Raw genomic sequence first — 19,055 nt, forward strand, 5'->3', positions numbered from 1 at the left:
TTATCTAATTCTCCAAACATATAGCTAACCAAAATGTGTGCGGTGGTTTTGAAACCCCTCAAATCCCAGCAGCAAAACGTTCAAAAGCCAGGACTGCACCAGGTAACCTGCCTGCTTACTGACTTGGATTTAAACAAGTTTGAGCATCTCAAAAACCCACTTTGCCTTTAAAAAAGGCTTACCAGGGTTTTCATTGTACTGGTGTATAGCATTTCAGCTTTATGTAACAGATGAACCTGAGCTTTGTGAAAATTAAATTTTATAAATCTAATCACATTTTTAAAATGTTTTTTAAAAGTTTTTTTTAAAAGATCGCTACAGTATTTTTCTGAAGTCATAAACCCTTTGTATTGATTTATCAGCACGCTAATATGTGTAAACATGTATGTCTGTACACACACATATACACGTGTTTATGCACACATACATATTTTAGGTGGAGGGAGTTACCAGTGAATGTGTATATTTTCTTTTTAAATGGGGTACAAACATGCTAATCTAGATAGCATTGATGCTATCTGCATACATATGCCTGGGTAGAAACACCCCGATTTTTCAGATAATTCATTGTGCATTGATTTGATGTGTGGCCAGTTAGATTTTCATCATGAAACTGAGATGTCAAGATTATTCACAGCCTATGACACGTTAGGCCTGAGTGAGCACCACATAACCAACTTGAGTTGTCTCACGTTGGTGCATCTGATGTATGTGGCAATATGAACAAGTGGTAAGACTTGAAGGAGTGTGTTCTAAATGCTTACATTGATCAAAACAGCACAAAAACATACATCTTTAGTCATTCACTTATCAGCATAACCTGGAAATGGTTCGCTTTCATACCTCATGAAAGACTAGGGCAGGATTAGAAAAAAAATCTTCTCATCAAGTTCACAAAAATGAAGAGAAAGAAAGGATGTTGGTTGGATTTTGAGTGAACAGCTTTATTCTGCTTTAAAATTTTCATATTTTAAATATTTCAGTGGAACACAGCATTTTCTATGTTGTCAACTTTTTCTTTTGTGAGTTAAAATGTATCCATCTCTCACTATTTTGCATTACTTGTGAATACTGAACTACAATAAAAATATTCTTTATTGTGTTTGGGTCTCAGTGTTTGGCAGGGGCCTGGAAGGGGTAATTGTGGAAGAGGGGAGGGAATTTGGTGGTGGCTGTACAAGAAATCATTTTAAAGAGCTTTGTTTAAGATTCTAATAAAAACTTTTATTTTAGAAGTACCTCACTATAGACCTGAAGTCTAACGGGAGCTTTACTGAAATTTTAAACCATTAAATTATAATGGTTTAATAAACCATTAAACCATTAATTTATAAAATGAAAATAAGTACTTTTCTGTATAAAGCCAATTCCGGATTTTCTAAATGAGATTATTTATGTGTATGTTTTTCTTTTTGCTTTACTACTTCGCTAGTCATTAAAATCAACAGTTCTTCTTGATTAATTTGAAATCAACTCAAATGGCAGAGCAAAACACATTACATCAGATGCTTCCTACACTTTAAACATAGTTTAGCCAAAGCTGCTTTATTCAACGTTGTAGGAAAAAACCTGTCGAAACACATGTGATCATATGCCTGGATGGGCCATTGTGATGAGGGCAGAAGAGCATAATGGATGGGGACATCGGCGATGGAGCTGTCAAACTTGGACTTGAATCCCAGCTCTGCTACAAGGAAACGAGGTAGGAAAATTCTGCATCTGTTAAATCCACGTCACTGGGCAGATGGGAAGATAAAATGAGATAATGTATGTACAGCACTCAACCAGCATATGCCTAGAACATATGTGGTCAAAGCAAGCACTTCACAATTTGGAACCTTTAAAAATGGTAGCAAGTCAAAAAACAGCTTTTCTGCCTAACGGCATTAGATATCACCCTTTATTGTACCACAGAGAAACGACATCTGAAAAAAAGCATACAATTTTGAAAACCACTTATTTTGTGTGTGAAATGGTTATTAAGAAGTCTGTATAAGGTTAGGATTCCAATGAAAAGTGTTTTCACGAACACCTCCAGGGCTCAGTTGTATGTCATATAGCGCGGAGTAGCACTGAATTTGGCATAGGACTTGATGACCTTATTTACAGCTTCCAAGAAGTCCTTCTCAGTAGCAATTTTTCGCCGTGCTCGGATGGCAAACATACCAGCTTCTGTGCAGACGCTTCTGATCTCAGCACCTTTCAAACAAAAAGAAAATAACAGGCTTAATTAAAGCAGCCCAAATAGACACACCAGCAAATAGAAGCAAGACCTTTCTACCTACCAGTGCTATTTGGACACAGTCGTGCTAACAATTCAAATCTGATATCTCTTTCAACACTCATTGAACGGGCATGAATCTTAAAAATGTGAGTCCGGCCCTAAAAATAGGGGAATTGACAAATATTAAACTGGAAAACAGCACAGGAAGAAAAAATTTCAAGAATCCCTTTTCTACCGTGAAATGATGTTCCCACCTCTAGATCAGGTAAGCTAAACTCAATCTTCCTGTCCAGTCTCCCGGGCCTCATCAGCGCGGGGTCCAGAGTGTCAGGTCTGTTTGTGGCCATCAGAACTTTAATGTTGCCTCGAGGATCAAACCCATCCAGCTGATTGATCAGTTCCAACATGGTCCTCTGTACTTCATTGTCACCTCCAGCACCATCATCAAAACGAGCCCCTGAGAAGACAGGAGGAAAGACACTCTTCACATCTACTCAAAGCAGCACTCTGCTCAGTAAATCTCAGCTCAGATCACACCCTCCAGCCCAAGGGAACCTCTCAGTTTTAAGCAAATCCTGTAAGAACAGCCTGATTTACACAAAACTAACTAGAAAACTAACGAGAAAAGGACGCATCATAGGTTGATTTAACATAGGTTCCTTTAAAGTATTTTTTTAAATCCTCTTTAAGGATTTTGGTTTAAGTCACTGAAGAACACCTCCATTCAACACAGTATACACCTGGACTAGGTAAAAGAATACATGCAAAATTAGCACTATAGTGGTATTTGAGTATATGTAAGAAAATGCCATACTCTTCTAAATTTCTCAAAACTGTCCTTAAAACTATGGCTAAATCCATAATACAGTAGAACTGTAACAGCTTACTATCACACTGATTTGGATATATTAGAATACTCTAGGTTAATGTCAATACTCTTCTTCATTTCAACCAAAATAGCACAAGAAGAGGCCTCCATATACACTTTTTCATTTTAAAATTGTATAAATACATACTGTTGTAGTAATGCATTATGTACATTATAAAATACAAAAAATAGAAATTTTAAAAATGAGATTAAAATTAAATATGAAGGAAAGTACCAGTATTTTCTTCCTTCACCCTAATACTGTTTTATACAAAATCCGTTTTGGAAGCCACAGTTTCAGAGCATCCTGACATCATAAGGCTTATTCCAATGATACTACAAATATGACTTCAGGGTCACAACATGGCATCTACAGACTGTGGTCAAATTATGGCCCTTGAACACTACCTACAGAATGTCCAAAGCCCACAACATCCATCCAGTCTAAAAGCAAGACTTTAGGTATCCTAACCACAGTCCCCAAACAGTGTTACAGCATCCACTATATTTTTTAAGACTTTTTTTGTCACTGAGTTCATTAAATAACAACTGTCTGGTATCTGCAGCTAATAGGAACTATTACTCTTATAGACTGTAACAAAAGCCAAGGCCTATAGAACAGTATACAGTTTTCAAAGTCAATCACATTTATGACTGACTTCAAACCTCTCAAAAACCCATGAAATAAACAAGGCTGGAATTATCATTTCTTTTATAAGAGGAGCAAACTGGGGCTCAGAGGTAGTTAAAATAACTTGTCTAGATTGCACAGCTAATACTGTATTTCATCAAATCTATGAAGCCAATAATGTTATTTTATGTACACTTTATGAAAAACTACCACCAATTAAATTATGCCCCAGTGCTTTCTGATCCGATTAAGTGAAGCTGTATCCCAAGTTAGGAGTTGCTAAAGTGAAAATATGTGCCCTAGGAAAGAAACTGGGAAAGTTCAAAGATAAAGACTTTGAGAAATACCAATGCTATATACATAATGCTTCATCTTTCCTTTATGGTGTGGCCCTAAAGTTTATTAGATCCGTGACTCTGATGTGCTAAAGCTCATAAAAGAGTTGGAATTTAAAATTCTGTACAAGATTAATGTATCAGGGGAACTCTACACATACTACTACAGAATTCTCGTGAAACGCAGTTGTAAAGCTCTCTGAGATACCATTCATACCTCCAATAGCATCAATTTCATCAAAGAAGATAAGGCAGGCTTTCTTTGTTCTGGCCATTTCAAAGAGCTCTCGAACCATTCGAGCCCCCTGATGAAAAAAAGTGTTAATTCAGAGTTGGTTTTAAAATCTTTTAAAATATAATAAGTTATACTTCAAACTTTTTAATATTCCTAACAGTATTCTCAACATTACCTAAAGCTTTTTCAGAAAGACTGAAGTTTGTTACCTATTCCGTCAAATTAATCTTATTAGCTTTAAAACAATATTAAGTAATTTCATGATTCTGTACCTATTAAATAGCCAATAACTTTAAGACCTGAAGAGGTCAAATTAACATGATTAAATAAAGGCACCATTTCAATCAATAAAACTTGAGGAAATAAAAGCATTTGATCCATCACTTGGCATTTCTAATCAATGAATTTGATTTGTAAGTTTTGATAACGGAATAAAAGTGTATCTCAACTCATGCAGATCCTTTTTCTAAGTATACTAATCATTAATGTTTCAGATATAATATATTCAGCCCTAGACTTACTCTCTAATGAAAAAAACGTGTGTGTGTGTACATACCTGTGTGTACATACACCCACGCACATACACATAGACAACCTCTGTTCTCTTTCTCAGAACAACATAAAACACTGCCCCTGAAGTGAATACACTTTCGAATGCATTCACTGGGCATTACTGGGTTATTGATCTTACAAACCAAATGTGTAGAAAATGTCACCCTTCTGAGTAGGGAGCATACTGATTAAAAATGTTCAGCAGTTTATTTCCAAATGACCGCACGGGAATGCTGGTGGCTTCTGGGCTTCTGACCTACTAATTACAATCCATCAATCAAAAAGTTTCAGGTCTCAATCTTCAATGTGGAATTCCCATTTTAATTTCATCTATGCTTTATAAATCTTTCATAGAGCTACATATTCTTTGATTATTATCAATTTACTTTACCTCACCGACGTACTTCTGCACAAGTTCAGATCCAATAACTCGAATGAAGCAAGCATCGGTCCTATTAGCAACTGCCCGAGCACAGAGTGTCTTGCCTGTACCCGGTGGACCAAAGAGCAGCACACCCTTAGGAGGCTCAATGCCAAGGTTAACAAACCTCTCTGGCTGTGATGGAGACACGATTTTTACACTTATCAATTCTCTATAATAAAAACAAGACTACTTCTACATCAATATATTTAAACCAAAATTATTCAGTCCACAATTTACATACTTAATCTAAATAAGAATTTTACTTATAAGACATAAGATCTAAACTAGACTCATTAATACACAAGGCTGAATGGCTTTTAAAGGTATTTCTATTACCCAGGGTTAACAAAACATTTTTTTCCCCTAATTTTAAAAAATTACAGTGTTTAAAGAACAAAAGTATTATCTCATATCTAATATTCTAGTTTTTTCCATTATCCCCCCAGGCTTAATTTGATTCAATTAAAGCCCATTTCTTCTTGATAGCATTAAAACACATTGTTTCTTCTACAACAACCTATTCTAAAGGTTACGCCTCAACCTCCCTTGTCACTCTAGATAGCAGATTCTTCTTTTTTTGAATAGGCTTGACGACTCAATCCTTTTACTTTCTCTTCTGGAACTTACCAGTTCTCCACACCTTTACCCTCTACCCCATCAAAAATTTTCATTTAGGAAAACATAAAATTTTAAAACTAATATATAGGCATAATTTTAGTGCACAGTACACAAAAGGCTCTCACATCTTTGTACAAAGAAATTTAAAAGGCAACAGACTCAACCACTTACATGAAGTAGTGGGGTTTCAACTACTTCTCGAAGTTTCTCAATCTGTTCTTTACAGCCACCCACATCACTATATGTAACATCAGGTTTTTCCTCCACCTAAGAGAGGGATGAAAATGTACAACATAGAGCCACACGCTTTTGCATACTAATCCAATTGTTCTATCCAGTAGAGCAGACCCAATACCCTAAAAGAAAAATCAGATTTATACAAGTAAGAATTTTAATAAAAATGGAATACACTGCCCAGTGTCCTAGACCCACTTGCTATATTACTTGTTATGACACTAAGTGAGAGACAAACTACTAAAATAAAGACCGATAAAGACTTTCTCATCTGAAAAATTGTTTTAAAAATTTTGGCAACTCTTCAATACATACCCACATATTAATATTTTATTAGTTAAAAAGTTTCAACGTTTTTTTGAGATGGATGCAATCAGTCATGCCATTCCTTTTCCCTCTCGTGGTTTCTTACCTGCATCATGGTAACTGTTGGGTCAATCTTAGGAGGCAGTGGAATGTGAATCTGATACTTATTTCTGTCCACACTGAGGAGGTAAAAAAGAGCCTCACCAATACATTCAAAAAATTTACCGAGTGAATTATCATGTGTTCTATATACATTATTTACATTAACTCACTTAATCCTCATAACCATCCTAGAGCAAGTGCTTCCTCCACCTACACCATGTTACCTTAAATAGACTGGCAAACTCAACTCTACAATTCTGTACTTAGTTTGATCATGACATTTGAGGCCATAAAAGGCCAAGTGGGGGTGGGGAGGTCAGGAAACAGATGCAGCAGCAGCAAGGCTGTCCAACTGCAGCCCTCTCCTAGGTTACCCCGGTATTCCGTGGCGCCCAGTTCACCCATTCAAAAGCAAGCCAAGGGTGTGAATGTGACATGGCATCTTCAATGAAAGACGAGTATTTACTGCAAATAGAAATCTTACCCAACTCTCATCCCTTCTTCAATGTCAGTAGGTGCAACCTGATCACTGAGGTCCACCACAAACTTGGCAAACTGCTTCACATTGATGATGTACTTCGGGTCCTCCGAATCAGCATTGATTATCTTTGTGCATCTAACATGGCAAAAGACTTGATTAGAGTAAGGAACCTGAACCACTAATAATGAATTCAAGTAACTAGATTCTCCCCTGGGTATGCAGTACACGAATAAGCAGGTGTAAACTAGAACTGCAGAAACTGGGCCACTGTTAAGGATCCTTCTCTACAGAATATGCTCAATCCCAAGGGTCTGCTCAACTTTAGCCAAGCCATAAAAATTTCAAAAGATACATTCCCCTGGAAAATTAAACCCAAATATTTCATCATTAGGAAGTTCTCTTCACCAAGGGGGAAAAGTGGCGGGGAGGCGGGATGGTGGTGTGATGAATTGGGAGATTGGGATTGACATATATACACTAATATGTATAAAACAGATAACTAATAAGAACCTGCTGTATAAAAAAACAAAAACAAATGCTCAACTACAAAAAAAAAGTTCTTTCTTGATTTTTATAACTATATGGCTTTATTAGTAATACTCCTCTATATCTTCAGGTATTCTCCTTTTTATTTTTCCTATAAAAAGACAGTCATCTTGTCTTACGTCAAGTAATAAATATGTTTATTCTTTCCTGAGTTTATACTTCAAATCCATTATTACTGTTGCTGTTTTTAACTTAAATATATTCTTTTCCTGTGGGTTGTGGTGAAGGCGAATCTGAAACCCCACATACATCACAGTAGAAGGTAGTCTACTGCCTACTTTCTATACTATCTTCCTACAGAAGAAACCCAAAAACAAAAAACAACTCATATTGGAAAGAGCTTATATCATAAGCTGTAGCAACAAATACAGGGAAATACAAAATAGTCTCTGGCGTGTGCATATAGGTAGAGCTAAGAGTAAGGTAAAGAATTCTTTGTCCTTGCAGCATAAATTGTGGACAGGATTCCATTTTCTGTTATTGGAAAAGGTCTACCAGGGAAGTAGAATTTTATATATAGAAAGTATCTATCACTACTTTATCTGACAGACCCTGCCAACAGTGTTGCACAGATAGGGATTTTTTTAATTCTCAGCTGAAAAAGTATATATACAGGGACCTCAACTTGCAAAACGTTAAATAAGGACCTTTGAAAACCTGCTCATCCTTAAAAGCAAAGAGAACACTGGCAAAAACATTGAAAATCAACATTTTCAGAACTAAAACTATAGGTCTGTAACAATCCAAAGAATGTTTATTCAAAAAAAAAGAAAAGGGCTGAATCCTGGTAAGAACAGCGAGCATTTTGCGTTTAAATTCGCCTTCATCCCATAGCCCTCTCCCCAGCTCTGCACAAGACTTGAAAGCCAACGGCCTCACAGCCGTGATAGATGTGAAGACAAGCAGCCTTCCTGGGGGAAGGCAGGGACAAAGAACTGGAGCTCCCCAAAAGCCCAACCCCAGAGAACTATTTGACCTGTCGGGCAGCTAGCTGAAAAGCTCCATTCTCAGGACTTGCTTTTATTTGACCGGACTCAGAGCTCGCTGTCTACACACCCCCTGCCCACAGGACATTTACTGGAAATAATCGGTGGCAACTGTTTAACATCAACTCTCTGAGGTGGCATTTACCAGTTGGGGCTAACGAGGCTGACCAAAAAAACTTCAAAGAAAAAACAGCAAGGAACAGCAACAGTAACAAACCCTGGGGATAGGGGAAATCTGAGTTCCAGAACTGACGTTATTTAAAATGTCCAGTTTCTATCAAAAAATTATGAGACACAAAAAGAAATAAAATATGGCCCATACATAGGGAAAAAAGTCCATAGAAACTGTCCTTGAGAAAGCCTAGACATTGGTCTTACTAAACAAAAACTTTCATCAGTGTCATAAATATTTTTTTTAAAAACCAAAGGAAACCATGTCTAAAGAATTAATGGGAGGTATGAGAACAATGTCTCACCAGAGAGTATCAACGAAGAGAGAAATTAGACTGGAATATAATTAGGCTATTAAAAAAAAAAGATGTTCTGATACAAGCTACAACATGAATGAAGCTTAAAACACTACGCTAAGCTAAAGAAGCCAGAAAAAGGTCATGCCTTGTATGATTACATTTATATGAAATGTCCAGGATAGGCAAATCCATAGAGACAGGAAGTAGATGAGTGGTTGCCAGGAGCCAGTGAGAGAGGGGAACAGGGACAGTTAATAGGTACAGGGTTTCTTTTGGAGGTGATGACAATATTCTGGAGAGTAAAAAACAAAGTGTCAAGAAATGCTGGGGCAAGGGGTAGGGTGGTGGTAACTTCACTGAAAATGAGAGTGTGGAGGTGAGAGGGGAAGGGTGATTAAACGTAAGTGAACCTGCCACTGACATTCCCTAGCCCTCTATCTCCACTGTTCTTCCAAAATATTGGAGATTGGAGACAACGTGAGACTGAAGACAACTTCTCTGGGAAGAGTGACCATCCAAATGAAAGATCTAAAGACACTGACCCTGAAGGCTCCCCAACTAAACATTCAACTGTATAAGTTACAGTGAAGCCTGAGATAGACATGCCTCACTATTGAATCTAGAGCTTCTATCAGCTTTTTGGTCTCCCACTAAACAAAAGCACAAAGTAAGATTACCAGACATCTAACATAAAAGACAGACACCAAGCAAGCAAAGAGGAAAAAAGCATCTTAGAGGAAACAGAAACCTTCCAGTTATCCTTAACTTCCTTAGACGTTGACAGCATATTACAACCATGATATGAGAACAGGACAACACAACATATACACTGAAAGAAAGAAAAGCTCTTGGAAATTAAAAACTTAAGTGAGAGGGAAAAAAATCAATACATAGACTCAAAGTTAAGAAAATCTAACAAAAAAGTAGAACAAAAAGACAAAATGAGAAAAGAAGGAGAGAAAGATTAGCATTTCCAGGAGGTCCAATATTCCTGTAACACAAGTCCAGAACAGAGGACCAAGAAAATGGAAAGAAACTATTTACAAATAAATAGCTTCAAGAAAATGTGCACACTGAAGGACATGAGAGCGCAGCACCACTGCTGAAAACACACCAACACCAAGGCACGAAGCCATGGAATTTCAGAACACTGAGAACAAGGGAAGAGCCTACAACTTTCAGAGGAAGAAAAGGTCACATACGTAGGACTGGGAATCGGAATGGCTTCAGACTAACACCACCGGGAGGCAGAGGACAATGTAACGATGCCTTCAAAATTCTGAAGGAGAAGAATTTTCTATCAGCCAAGATATTTCCAGACATATGTGGTCTCATATGGTACCTCCCAAATGACCCTTTCAGGAAGCTACCAGAGAATACAGGCCACCTAGTGAGGGTGTAATTAAATCAGAAAGAGAAACTCGTGATACACGAGCAACAGGAGAGAGTCAAAGGGAACCTCCAGGGTAAGAAGTCACAGGATGCTCGTGATTCAGCAGGCATTCAGGCAACCAGTCCAGACTGAAGCAGGTCAGAAAGTGCTGGGAAAGGCTTGCTCAGGAAGATGAACCTGAGAGAATACCTGATGCAGCTGATGCACCTGAGGTACACGTGAGAAAACCTGACGGACCTAAGGCATCTGAAGAATAACTGATGATCGCGAAAAACCGAGGGCGGGGCGGGGGGCTGAGTTAGTAATATACATAGACAACAAGGCAAATGAAAAAACGAGACAGTTAGGGCAAGGAAAACAAAAAGTGGTAGAAGAAAGGAAAAGTAATCACAGTTTACTAATGGCTCTTTGTGAATAGGGTTTACTCAGCCATAATTATGAAAACACTAAATATGGATCTAACCAAAATTTTAATATAATTACATTATGAGGCCGTAAGGATGAGAAGGGCATGTCTTTGGGATGAAGGCAGAGGAAACAAAGCAAAACAAAATCCTCATCTTTCATGGTGGGAAAACCAATAAACACCACCTGAAACTAAAACATCAAGAAGTGATCTACAATATACAAAACTTGACTCTATCCATTAGAAATAGAAAGGCAGAAACCAAAATAACCACCTAAAAGTTTTGAAAATAGGTGCCTCTAGTAAAGAGGAATTAGGAGAAACTGTTGTCATAGAACTATTTAACTCTTTAAAACCATGATAAAACTAAAAAGCAAATAAATGAAAGCATGGAAAGACAGAAAAAGGAAAGGAGGATAAGATGAAAGAAAAATAACCTGTACCTGTATTAAAGAGGCAAAATTAAAACAAAACTTTCAATAATTAGAATAAAACACAGGAGAACATGTTTATAATCTTGGACTGGGCTAGGCCTTTCTAAGCAACATTAAAACCCAAAAGGTATAATGAAAAAGCTAATATATTTACCTCCTAAAAAGTTAAAACAGTACAACAAAAAGTACTGAGAAGTTAAAAGTCAAGTGAGAGACTGAGAAAAAATATTTGTAACGTATTTAAGAAAAGATTAATATGTACAATATATGAAGCATTCCTAAAAATTAACAAGAAACAATCCAATGGAACAAAACATGAATGGTCAAAAAAATACAAATGTTTAATAAGTATAAGAAGTAGCTATCATACTACTAATCAGCATGACACAAATTAAAGTGAATTGTTCTTTTTTTAATTTTTTTGCCCAAATGGCAAAAGTTTAAAAATCAATAATCAGATATCTTACATTGATCAGGCAAATACGCATTTCCCTCAAAACCTTTGGGTAAGAATGTAGACTGGCCAAACCACTTTTTTTCATACATTTTCAAAATGGTAAATGCCTCTGTCCCCATAATTCCACTTCTAGTAAGCTATACTACAGAAATGTATGCACGTATGTAGAGAAATATTTAACATGCGTGTTCAGTCCAGCACTGTTATCATAACAGAAATTGCAAACAACCCAACACCTATAGAATATTATGTAATTTTTAAAAAACAAGAGAAACAAGAAATAAAAAAGGTACATCTGGCCTTCCCTGGTGGCGCAGTGGTTAAGAATCCGCCTGCCAATGCAGGGGACACGGGTTTAAGCCCTGGTCCGGGAAGGTCCCACATGCTGAGGCGCAACTAAGCCCGTGTGCCACAACTACTGAGCCTGCGCTCTAAAGCCCGCGTGCCACAACTACTGAAGCCCATGTGCTGCAACTACTGAAGCCCGTGCGCCTAGCGCCCGTGCTCTGCAACAAGAGAAGCCACCGCAGTGAGAAGCCCACGCGCCGCATCGAAGAGTAGCTCCCACTCACCACAACTAGAGAAAGCCCGCACACAGCAATGAAGACCCAGAGCAGCCAAAAATAAATTAAAAAAAAAAAGGTACATCTATAACAAAGACAATGAAAGATTTCTAAAATATGTAGTTATATCTAAAATGAAAACAGGATGTTTCTTTGTATGTAAATATATACGTGAAGACGCACTGGAGGATTAAGAGGACCAAATTATTTTCAGTAGTTAGATGGGAAGGAAGGTTTTCATATTTTGCTCTGTATCTTCCTGTATCATTTGAATCTTTTATATGATTACGTCTTCACCTATTTCTTAAATAATTGTTTAAAGTATAAAGTTTTAACCCCAGATACTTTTGGAGAAAGCTGCATTTACTTGGAATATGGCATAAAAATTCTTTACGAACTCTTACATTATACCCAAGGCTTGAAAAAGTACCTGAAAGTACAGATAAAAATAAATTTCCACAGAGCACTATGCATACCTCGCAACCTGCAAAGGCTGTTCACTCTGGAGTGTTTGCTTATCTGCAGCCAAATCCCAGAGTGCTGGTGGGGCCAGGCCAGTGTCAGACTCTTTAATACCTACGTAAAGAAAGATTACAAAATTCACTGGACTGTAACGCAAGCTTTCTCACCCCAGCACCACTGCCATTCTGGACTGAATAATTTGCTGTGGGGGGCATCCTGTGCATTCCAGGATGGTTAGGAGCGTCCCCGGCCTCTAGCCACTAATCACTAGCACCACCTCCCCCTTAGGTTGGGAGAATCAAGAATGAGTTTAGATGCTGCCAAATGTCCTAGGGGGATGACATCAGTTGAAAACCATGGCCCTAAAGTAGTCACAGGCCAAAAATGTGATGCGATGTCATATTTGACATTTTTTTGTGCAAGTCAAATACTATCAATATAAAATTTCACCACTCAAGTTCCCAAAAAGAAGTTTCCGACTACTAGGCCATAGCCCGCTTACTTCAAGCAGTACCATGTGAGATCATATTTTTATTCAAGAAGAAATTCTGACTTGTTTATTATAGTCAACTGAACTTGGCTTTGACCAACAGAAACAATACTTGCTTAAAGGATGATGTTTCTTAATTGCTTAAGCATTAAACTTTCTTGTAAAAGGTAATGAAAACAGATTATTAAATGAGATCCAATTTCTTAACAGATAGGAAGGATAATAATTTTTTTAAATCTGTGATTCATGGAAGAGTGACATTGGTATTTCAGCTCCTTTGATATAATCAAACCATTACCCATAAAGAGGGGAAACAGAAATAAAAAATATACATACCCGTGAGCTCATTAATTTTCTTGAGAAGTTGTTGAATGTCATCTTCAACCTGTTTGATTTGCCTAGAGTAAGTGCTCTGACCCTAGGAGTTAAAGTCAGTTTAATTAGAATATCAGGATACCAACAATGTATTAAACTATAAACAAAAACTTTTAACAGTTACACTTGTAATAGCTATTATTGTCCTAAAGCTTGTGAAATGAGAGTAGAGAGAGGGAATCTATCATTTTCAGAACTATTCCTGAACCAATATATTCCCCTAAACAGGCAGCAAACCATTATGCAAGGTAACAAATGAAAATCATGACTAAAATTATCTAAAATTCAAGTCCATTTCTATGCATTAAAACTTACCATTTCAGATCTAATTCATTTTTATACATTTTAAATATAGTAAATATTTCTAAATATAATAAATTATTTCAAATCTTTCAATATAGTACCGCACTTTAATTACAAATAGTACAGAGATAATGTATAAGCTTAGACACACTGAGTATTTACTCTTTGATCTATTCTAAATAGAGACTGTAGGTAGATAACTTTTTATCAGTGAAGATTAAACAGCTGGACAGTCTCTTCCAGCTATTCTGGAAGGCCAATACCAACAAGAGTCCTTATTTCAACACAAAACATCTATATTTTGTAGACATTGAAAGGACTTACATAAGTTTTCAGCAAGGCAATATCCCCCTCATCCAGAGCTACAAGAAAAGAGATAATATATGAATTCAAACAAAAGAAACTAGAGCTTACAATTCTTTCCTGTTCAATTCAGATTGCATTGAGTGAGAAAAACTGTGAAAAGTTGTAATGATATAAACACAACCATCAAATAGTTCCTGGACTCAAGGAACTTTTATCTAACTGGGTGAAGGCAGATTTTAAAAAGTACATAACATAGCTTCAAAGTGATATGACATAACAAGAACACGGAGCCCAAAGAACAGACTTTGAGATTCAAAACAACCTGAGCACTAGTCCCAGCAACATCATGCATTTGCTAAGTAACCTTGGAAAAACCATTTAAGTTCTGTGAGCATCAGTCTTCTCACCTGGAAAATTGTTAGCCTCAGTGTTGCTCTAAAGATCAAGTAAGACATGGATGAAGAAGCGCAGAAAAATGCTACACACATTAGTCATAACTGTATCCAAGGGATACATTTGTTAATATATTTATAGAATTATAACTTACCCAGAGAAATACCCAGATGAAATGTTACATCTCTGTGACTAAATTTTACACTAGGTGACTGAGTACCTCTTTCAAGGGAAAAGAGTGAGATGAAAGTGGAGAGGAAATGCTCCTTCTCTGAGGGGTGGGTGGATATTAAGAAGAAAGGGTGCTAGGAGAGGTTGAAGTTGCTTAGGAAGGAAAGACAACAAAAATCCACCATAAGAATGTGTTAAAATAGCCTATAAGGAACAAAAGAAAACAGCATAAAGATGAGGCTTTTACAAAAGGGGCTACTGGGAAGAAATCATGAACGAACGTGCTGCGGGGAAAGGGTCAAGTGGTATAGTCTCTAAGGAGAGTAACCCAGCAGTGTCTATAAAAATTACAACTTCATTTCTAAAATTTACCCTACAGCTTGTGTTTGTGCATGTAGTAAAGAGTTATATTAACAAGGTTATTCATTCGTATAATGTCCATCAATAATGATTATTACTGAACACCCAATCATTTGGGATACTATACAGACCACACTGACTCTACATAATGATATGAACTTATATCATTAAAATTTTTAAAAAGCAAGATGTACAGCATGTTACATTTATGTAAAAAAAAAAAAGGAATCTACAAACAAACTTGCTTGAATGTACAAAGAAAATGCCTAGAAAGATGAGGCAAAACGGCAACATCAGTTGCCTCCGTGGGTAAGAGGTGGCCGGGGTCAAGGATGAGACACTTTTCCATTTATCTTTTCCGCTTTCGTGTTTTGAATCACGTGAATGAATTATCTAGTCAAAGGAATGTTTTTTAAAAAAGAAAATTACGTCTCAGGATCCTGGCTATACAGTGATAACAGCAAGCTGTCATTTGAGGGGGAGGAGGGACAGCAAAGAGGGTCCAGGCGACCAAGCACCGCCACGCGGGGAACTTTCCAAGGCCTGCAAGGCCAAGCGGGGCGCGTGACTCCTTCAAGACCTGAGAGCTGAATGTGAATAAAAATTTCGATCAGCGAGAGATGAACACAGGACGCGGGGCTGGTAGAGGGGAGACGAAGAGGACAGGCCGGTCAACCCGTCTGCAGCACCAGACTCAAATCGCTAGCGGCACAAAAGCGACAGAGCGCCGAGCAGGAATCCAACCCCCCCATCCCGGACCCTGGGCCACGATGGTCCTGCCCCAGCCCGGAGCTCCTGCGTACGTCAACTGACCTCGGATGGGCTTGTCTTCTTTCTCCTCTTCTTTGGTTTTCCGCTGATCTGCACCGAGGTAATCCGGCATTTTAGGAGATCCAAGAACCTCAGCTTGTTGGGTGATTACACAGCACCTTCCTCGCTTCCGGTGGCGCTCCTGCCTTTCCCTTCCTCACCGGAAGTAAGGCCGGCTCCGCGGGCCCTTTTGCCCCAGAAACGGGCGGAAGAACGCCACGGAGGACAGGCCCTGCGGCGGGAGAGCAGCGAAGGGGAGTGAGAAGGTTTCGCTGTTAAGAGGGAACGTCGCTCTCCCTTAGCCCCTCACCGTGGCGAGTTCCCAGAGCAACAGATTGCAAGATCAACTCAGGCTGAGGTCGCTGAGTTTAAATCCTGCTTTAGTCATTTAAACTCTGTATTCTTGGGTAACTTCTTTAATCCCTGTGCTTTAATTTTCCCCTTGACCTCACAGCACTGTGGATGCATTAAATAACAATGTTTGTAAAGTACCTGGCTTATTCGATACGCAATGAGTAGTGACTAGATTTATACATAGAGTGAAGGTAAATAGAAGTTGTTCACTAATTTGACACTAACAAGGGATGAGGAGGTAAATGGTTTCCATGTTTGACCCTGCTGCCGAAGAATGGTACCATCTTCAGATACAGGAGAGCCAGAGAAGAGAGAAGGTTTTGAAAGAAATGAATTCGGGAGATGAGGAATGGAAGAGAGCAGTTAGACAATTGTAGAAGTTAGAAATGAAAAAAAAAAAAAAAAAAAAAAAAGCCTGACCTTTCTGTACCCAGTCAGCAGTGAAAAGGCAACCTACAGAATGAGAGAAAATATTTGTAAGTCATATATCTGATAAGGGGCTAATATCCAGAATATATAAAAACTAAAACGGGAATTCCCTGGCGGTCCAGAGGTTAGAACTCAGAGCTTTCACTGCACGGGCCCAGGTTCAATCCCTGGATGGGGAGCTAAGATCCCACAAGCCTGTGGAGCCGCCAAGAAAGAAAGAACTAAAACTCAATAACAAAACACAACCCAATTTTTTAACTGGACAATGTACTTGAATGGACATCTGTCCCAAGAAGTTATACAAATGGTCAAGAAGCACATGGAAAGACGCTCAGCTTCACTAAGCCCTGGGGAAATGCACATCAAAACCATGAAATACCACCTCATACTTGTTAGAATGGCTATTATCAAAAAAAAAAAAAAAGTGTTGGTGAGGACGTGGAGAAAATGGAAACCTTGTGCACTGCTGGTGGAAATGTAAAACGATGCAACCACTGTGGAAAACAGTATGGCAGTACCTCAAAAAATTAAAAATAGAATTATCAAATAACCCAGCAATTCCAGTTCTGGGTATATACACACAGAATTGAAAGCAGGGTCTCAAAGAGAAATTTGTACCTCCATGTTCATAGCAACATTATTCACTATGGCCGAAAGGTGGAAGCAACCCAGTCAACAGATGAATGGATAAATAAAATGTACATACAATGGAATATTATTCAGCCTTAAAAAGAAGAATTCTGGCACACACTGCAATTGTGAAGACATTATGCTAAGGGAATAAGTCAGTGACAAGAAGACAAACAGTGTATGATTCCACTTATATGAGGTACCTATAGTAGTCAAATTCACAGAGATAGAAAGTTGAATGATGGTTGCTAGGGACTGAGGGGCGGTGGAAATGGGGAGTTGTTTAACGCATGTAAGAGTTTCAGTTTTGCAAGATGAAAAGAGTTCTGGATATTGGTTGCACAACAGAGTGAATGTACTTAGCACCACTGAACTGCACAGTTTCAAGTGGTTATGATGAGAATTTTATGTTATGAGTATTTTACTACAATTAAAAAAAATAAGCTTCATGCTCTTAGAGGTTATGGTGAGAATGGGATAGGTGTGAGAAAAAATTAAGAAAGTGGTGTCAGGTAACCTTGACCCTTAAAGCTTGTTTTAACAGTGGCTACAGGCCAGGAAGAGTTTTAGGGTGAGATAATTAGTTTAGTTTTTGAAATGTCAGTTTTGAAGTAACAATTTTGTCATGCGGCAGATACACAGGCCAATTCAATGTATTTAACAGTGAAAATGTAATTCCTAGATAATAATTTACTAATTTTTGGGTCTCTTTGCAGAAGAGTGGCACATCAGTTCTTCTCTTTTGCACAACCTATTCCAGATAACTGTGTGTGGGGTGGAGGATGGGAGGTGGAGTCTGTGAATTTCCACCCACTGATTTCTTTTTGCTAATTCTTGCATTTGACCTCAGTCCTAGAAGGAATCATACAGGAGAAGTATAATTAATTTTATTAAACAATTAAACATTAAACAATAGAGTCCTGTAATTGGGAATATCTTGAAAGAAAACTTCATGCTGCTAGAGCAGGGTAAAATGATTGCTGGCCTTGGATTATAATCTAATACTACAGAGGGGTTACTTCTGCAAATGATATGGGTATTAAATGCGATAGCCCAGGTAAATTAGTAATAGCACAAACATTAGCTCCTATTATTATTTAGGTAAACACAAACGCATTACAGGTTTATGTACAGAATTCTCTATGAATGTATAGACTGTTATTGTCAATACTAATTCATACACATCTCACTTTCTATTTATACAAGTACAGCTACTACTAAAATCAACGGTTCAATTCAAACTAATAAAGTAGTAGTTAACTTAAAAAGGAAAAGAAGGGCTTCCCTAGTGGCGCAGTGGTTGAGAGTCCGCCTGCCGATGCAGGCGACACGGGTTCGTGCCCCGGTCCGGAAGATCCCACATGCCGCGGAGCGGCTGGGCCCGTGAGCCATGGCTGCTGAGCCTGCGCGTCCGGAGCCTGTGCCCCGCAACGGGAGAGGCCACAACAGTGAGAGGCCCGCGTACCGCAAAAAAAAAAAAAAAAAGGAAAAGAATATAGTAAGAGCTGCTATGGAAAATCATGTCCTACGTATTCCATATTCTACCTGGACGAGGCAAATAATCCTTTTTACCAGGGAACTGATAAACCTAGGAACCTTTCATTCGTGAATCTTGGTCCCCACCCGGATCTGAGTCAGTAGGACCTAGACAGCCGCATACGTTGGCGGGGGTGGGATTGGCCTACGCACCACGAAAGATTCATCCCG

General features: G+C 38.2%; 1 protein-coding gene across 1 annotated transcript; it reads right to left on the bottom strand.

The window, feature by feature from the left end:
- Positions 1–1,526: 1,526 nt before the first annotated feature.
- On the bottom strand, positions 1,527–16,120 carry PSMC2 (proteasome 26S subunit, ATPase 2). Its single transcript, XM_060020294.1, has 12 exons — positions 15,939–16,120; positions 14,220–14,257; positions 13,554–13,635; positions 12,742–12,841; positions 7,014–7,145; positions 6,534–6,606; positions 6,059–6,154; positions 5,237–5,401; positions 4,276–4,363; positions 2,479–2,681; positions 2,286–2,382; positions 1,527–2,199 (listed from the first exon to the last, which is right to left on the bottom strand). The coding sequence occupies exons 1-12, from the start codon at positions 16,006–16,008 to the stop codon at positions 2,042–2,044; spliced, it is 1,302 nt and encodes a 433-aa protein (XP_059876277.1). The 5' UTR covers positions 16,009–16,120; the 3' UTR covers positions 1,527–2,041.
- Between the last annotated feature and the right edge of the window lie 2,935 nt (positions 16,121–19,055).

This window comes from Delphinus delphis, chromosome 9, assembly GCF_949987515.2.
Source record: "Delphinus delphis chromosome 9, mDelDel1.2, whole genome shotgun sequence".
Classification (NCBI taxonomy): Eukaryota; Metazoa; Chordata; class Mammalia; order Artiodactyla; family Delphinidae; genus Delphinus; species Delphinus delphis.

Coding starts and splice junctions, on each gene's coding strand:
- PSMC2 (XM_060020294.1), bottom strand. CDS start 16,008: ATGCCGGATTACCTCGGTGCAGATCAGCGGAAAACCAAAGAAGAGGAG. Junction 13,636..14,219: donor TTGCCTTGCTGAAAACTTAT/GTAAGTCCTTTC, acceptor TTTAACTCCTAG/GGTCAGAGCACTTACTCTAG. Junction 4,364..5,236: donor TGCAGAAGTACGTCGGTGAG/GTAAAGTAAATT, acceptor TTTTTTCATCAG/GGGGCTCGAATGGTTCGAGA.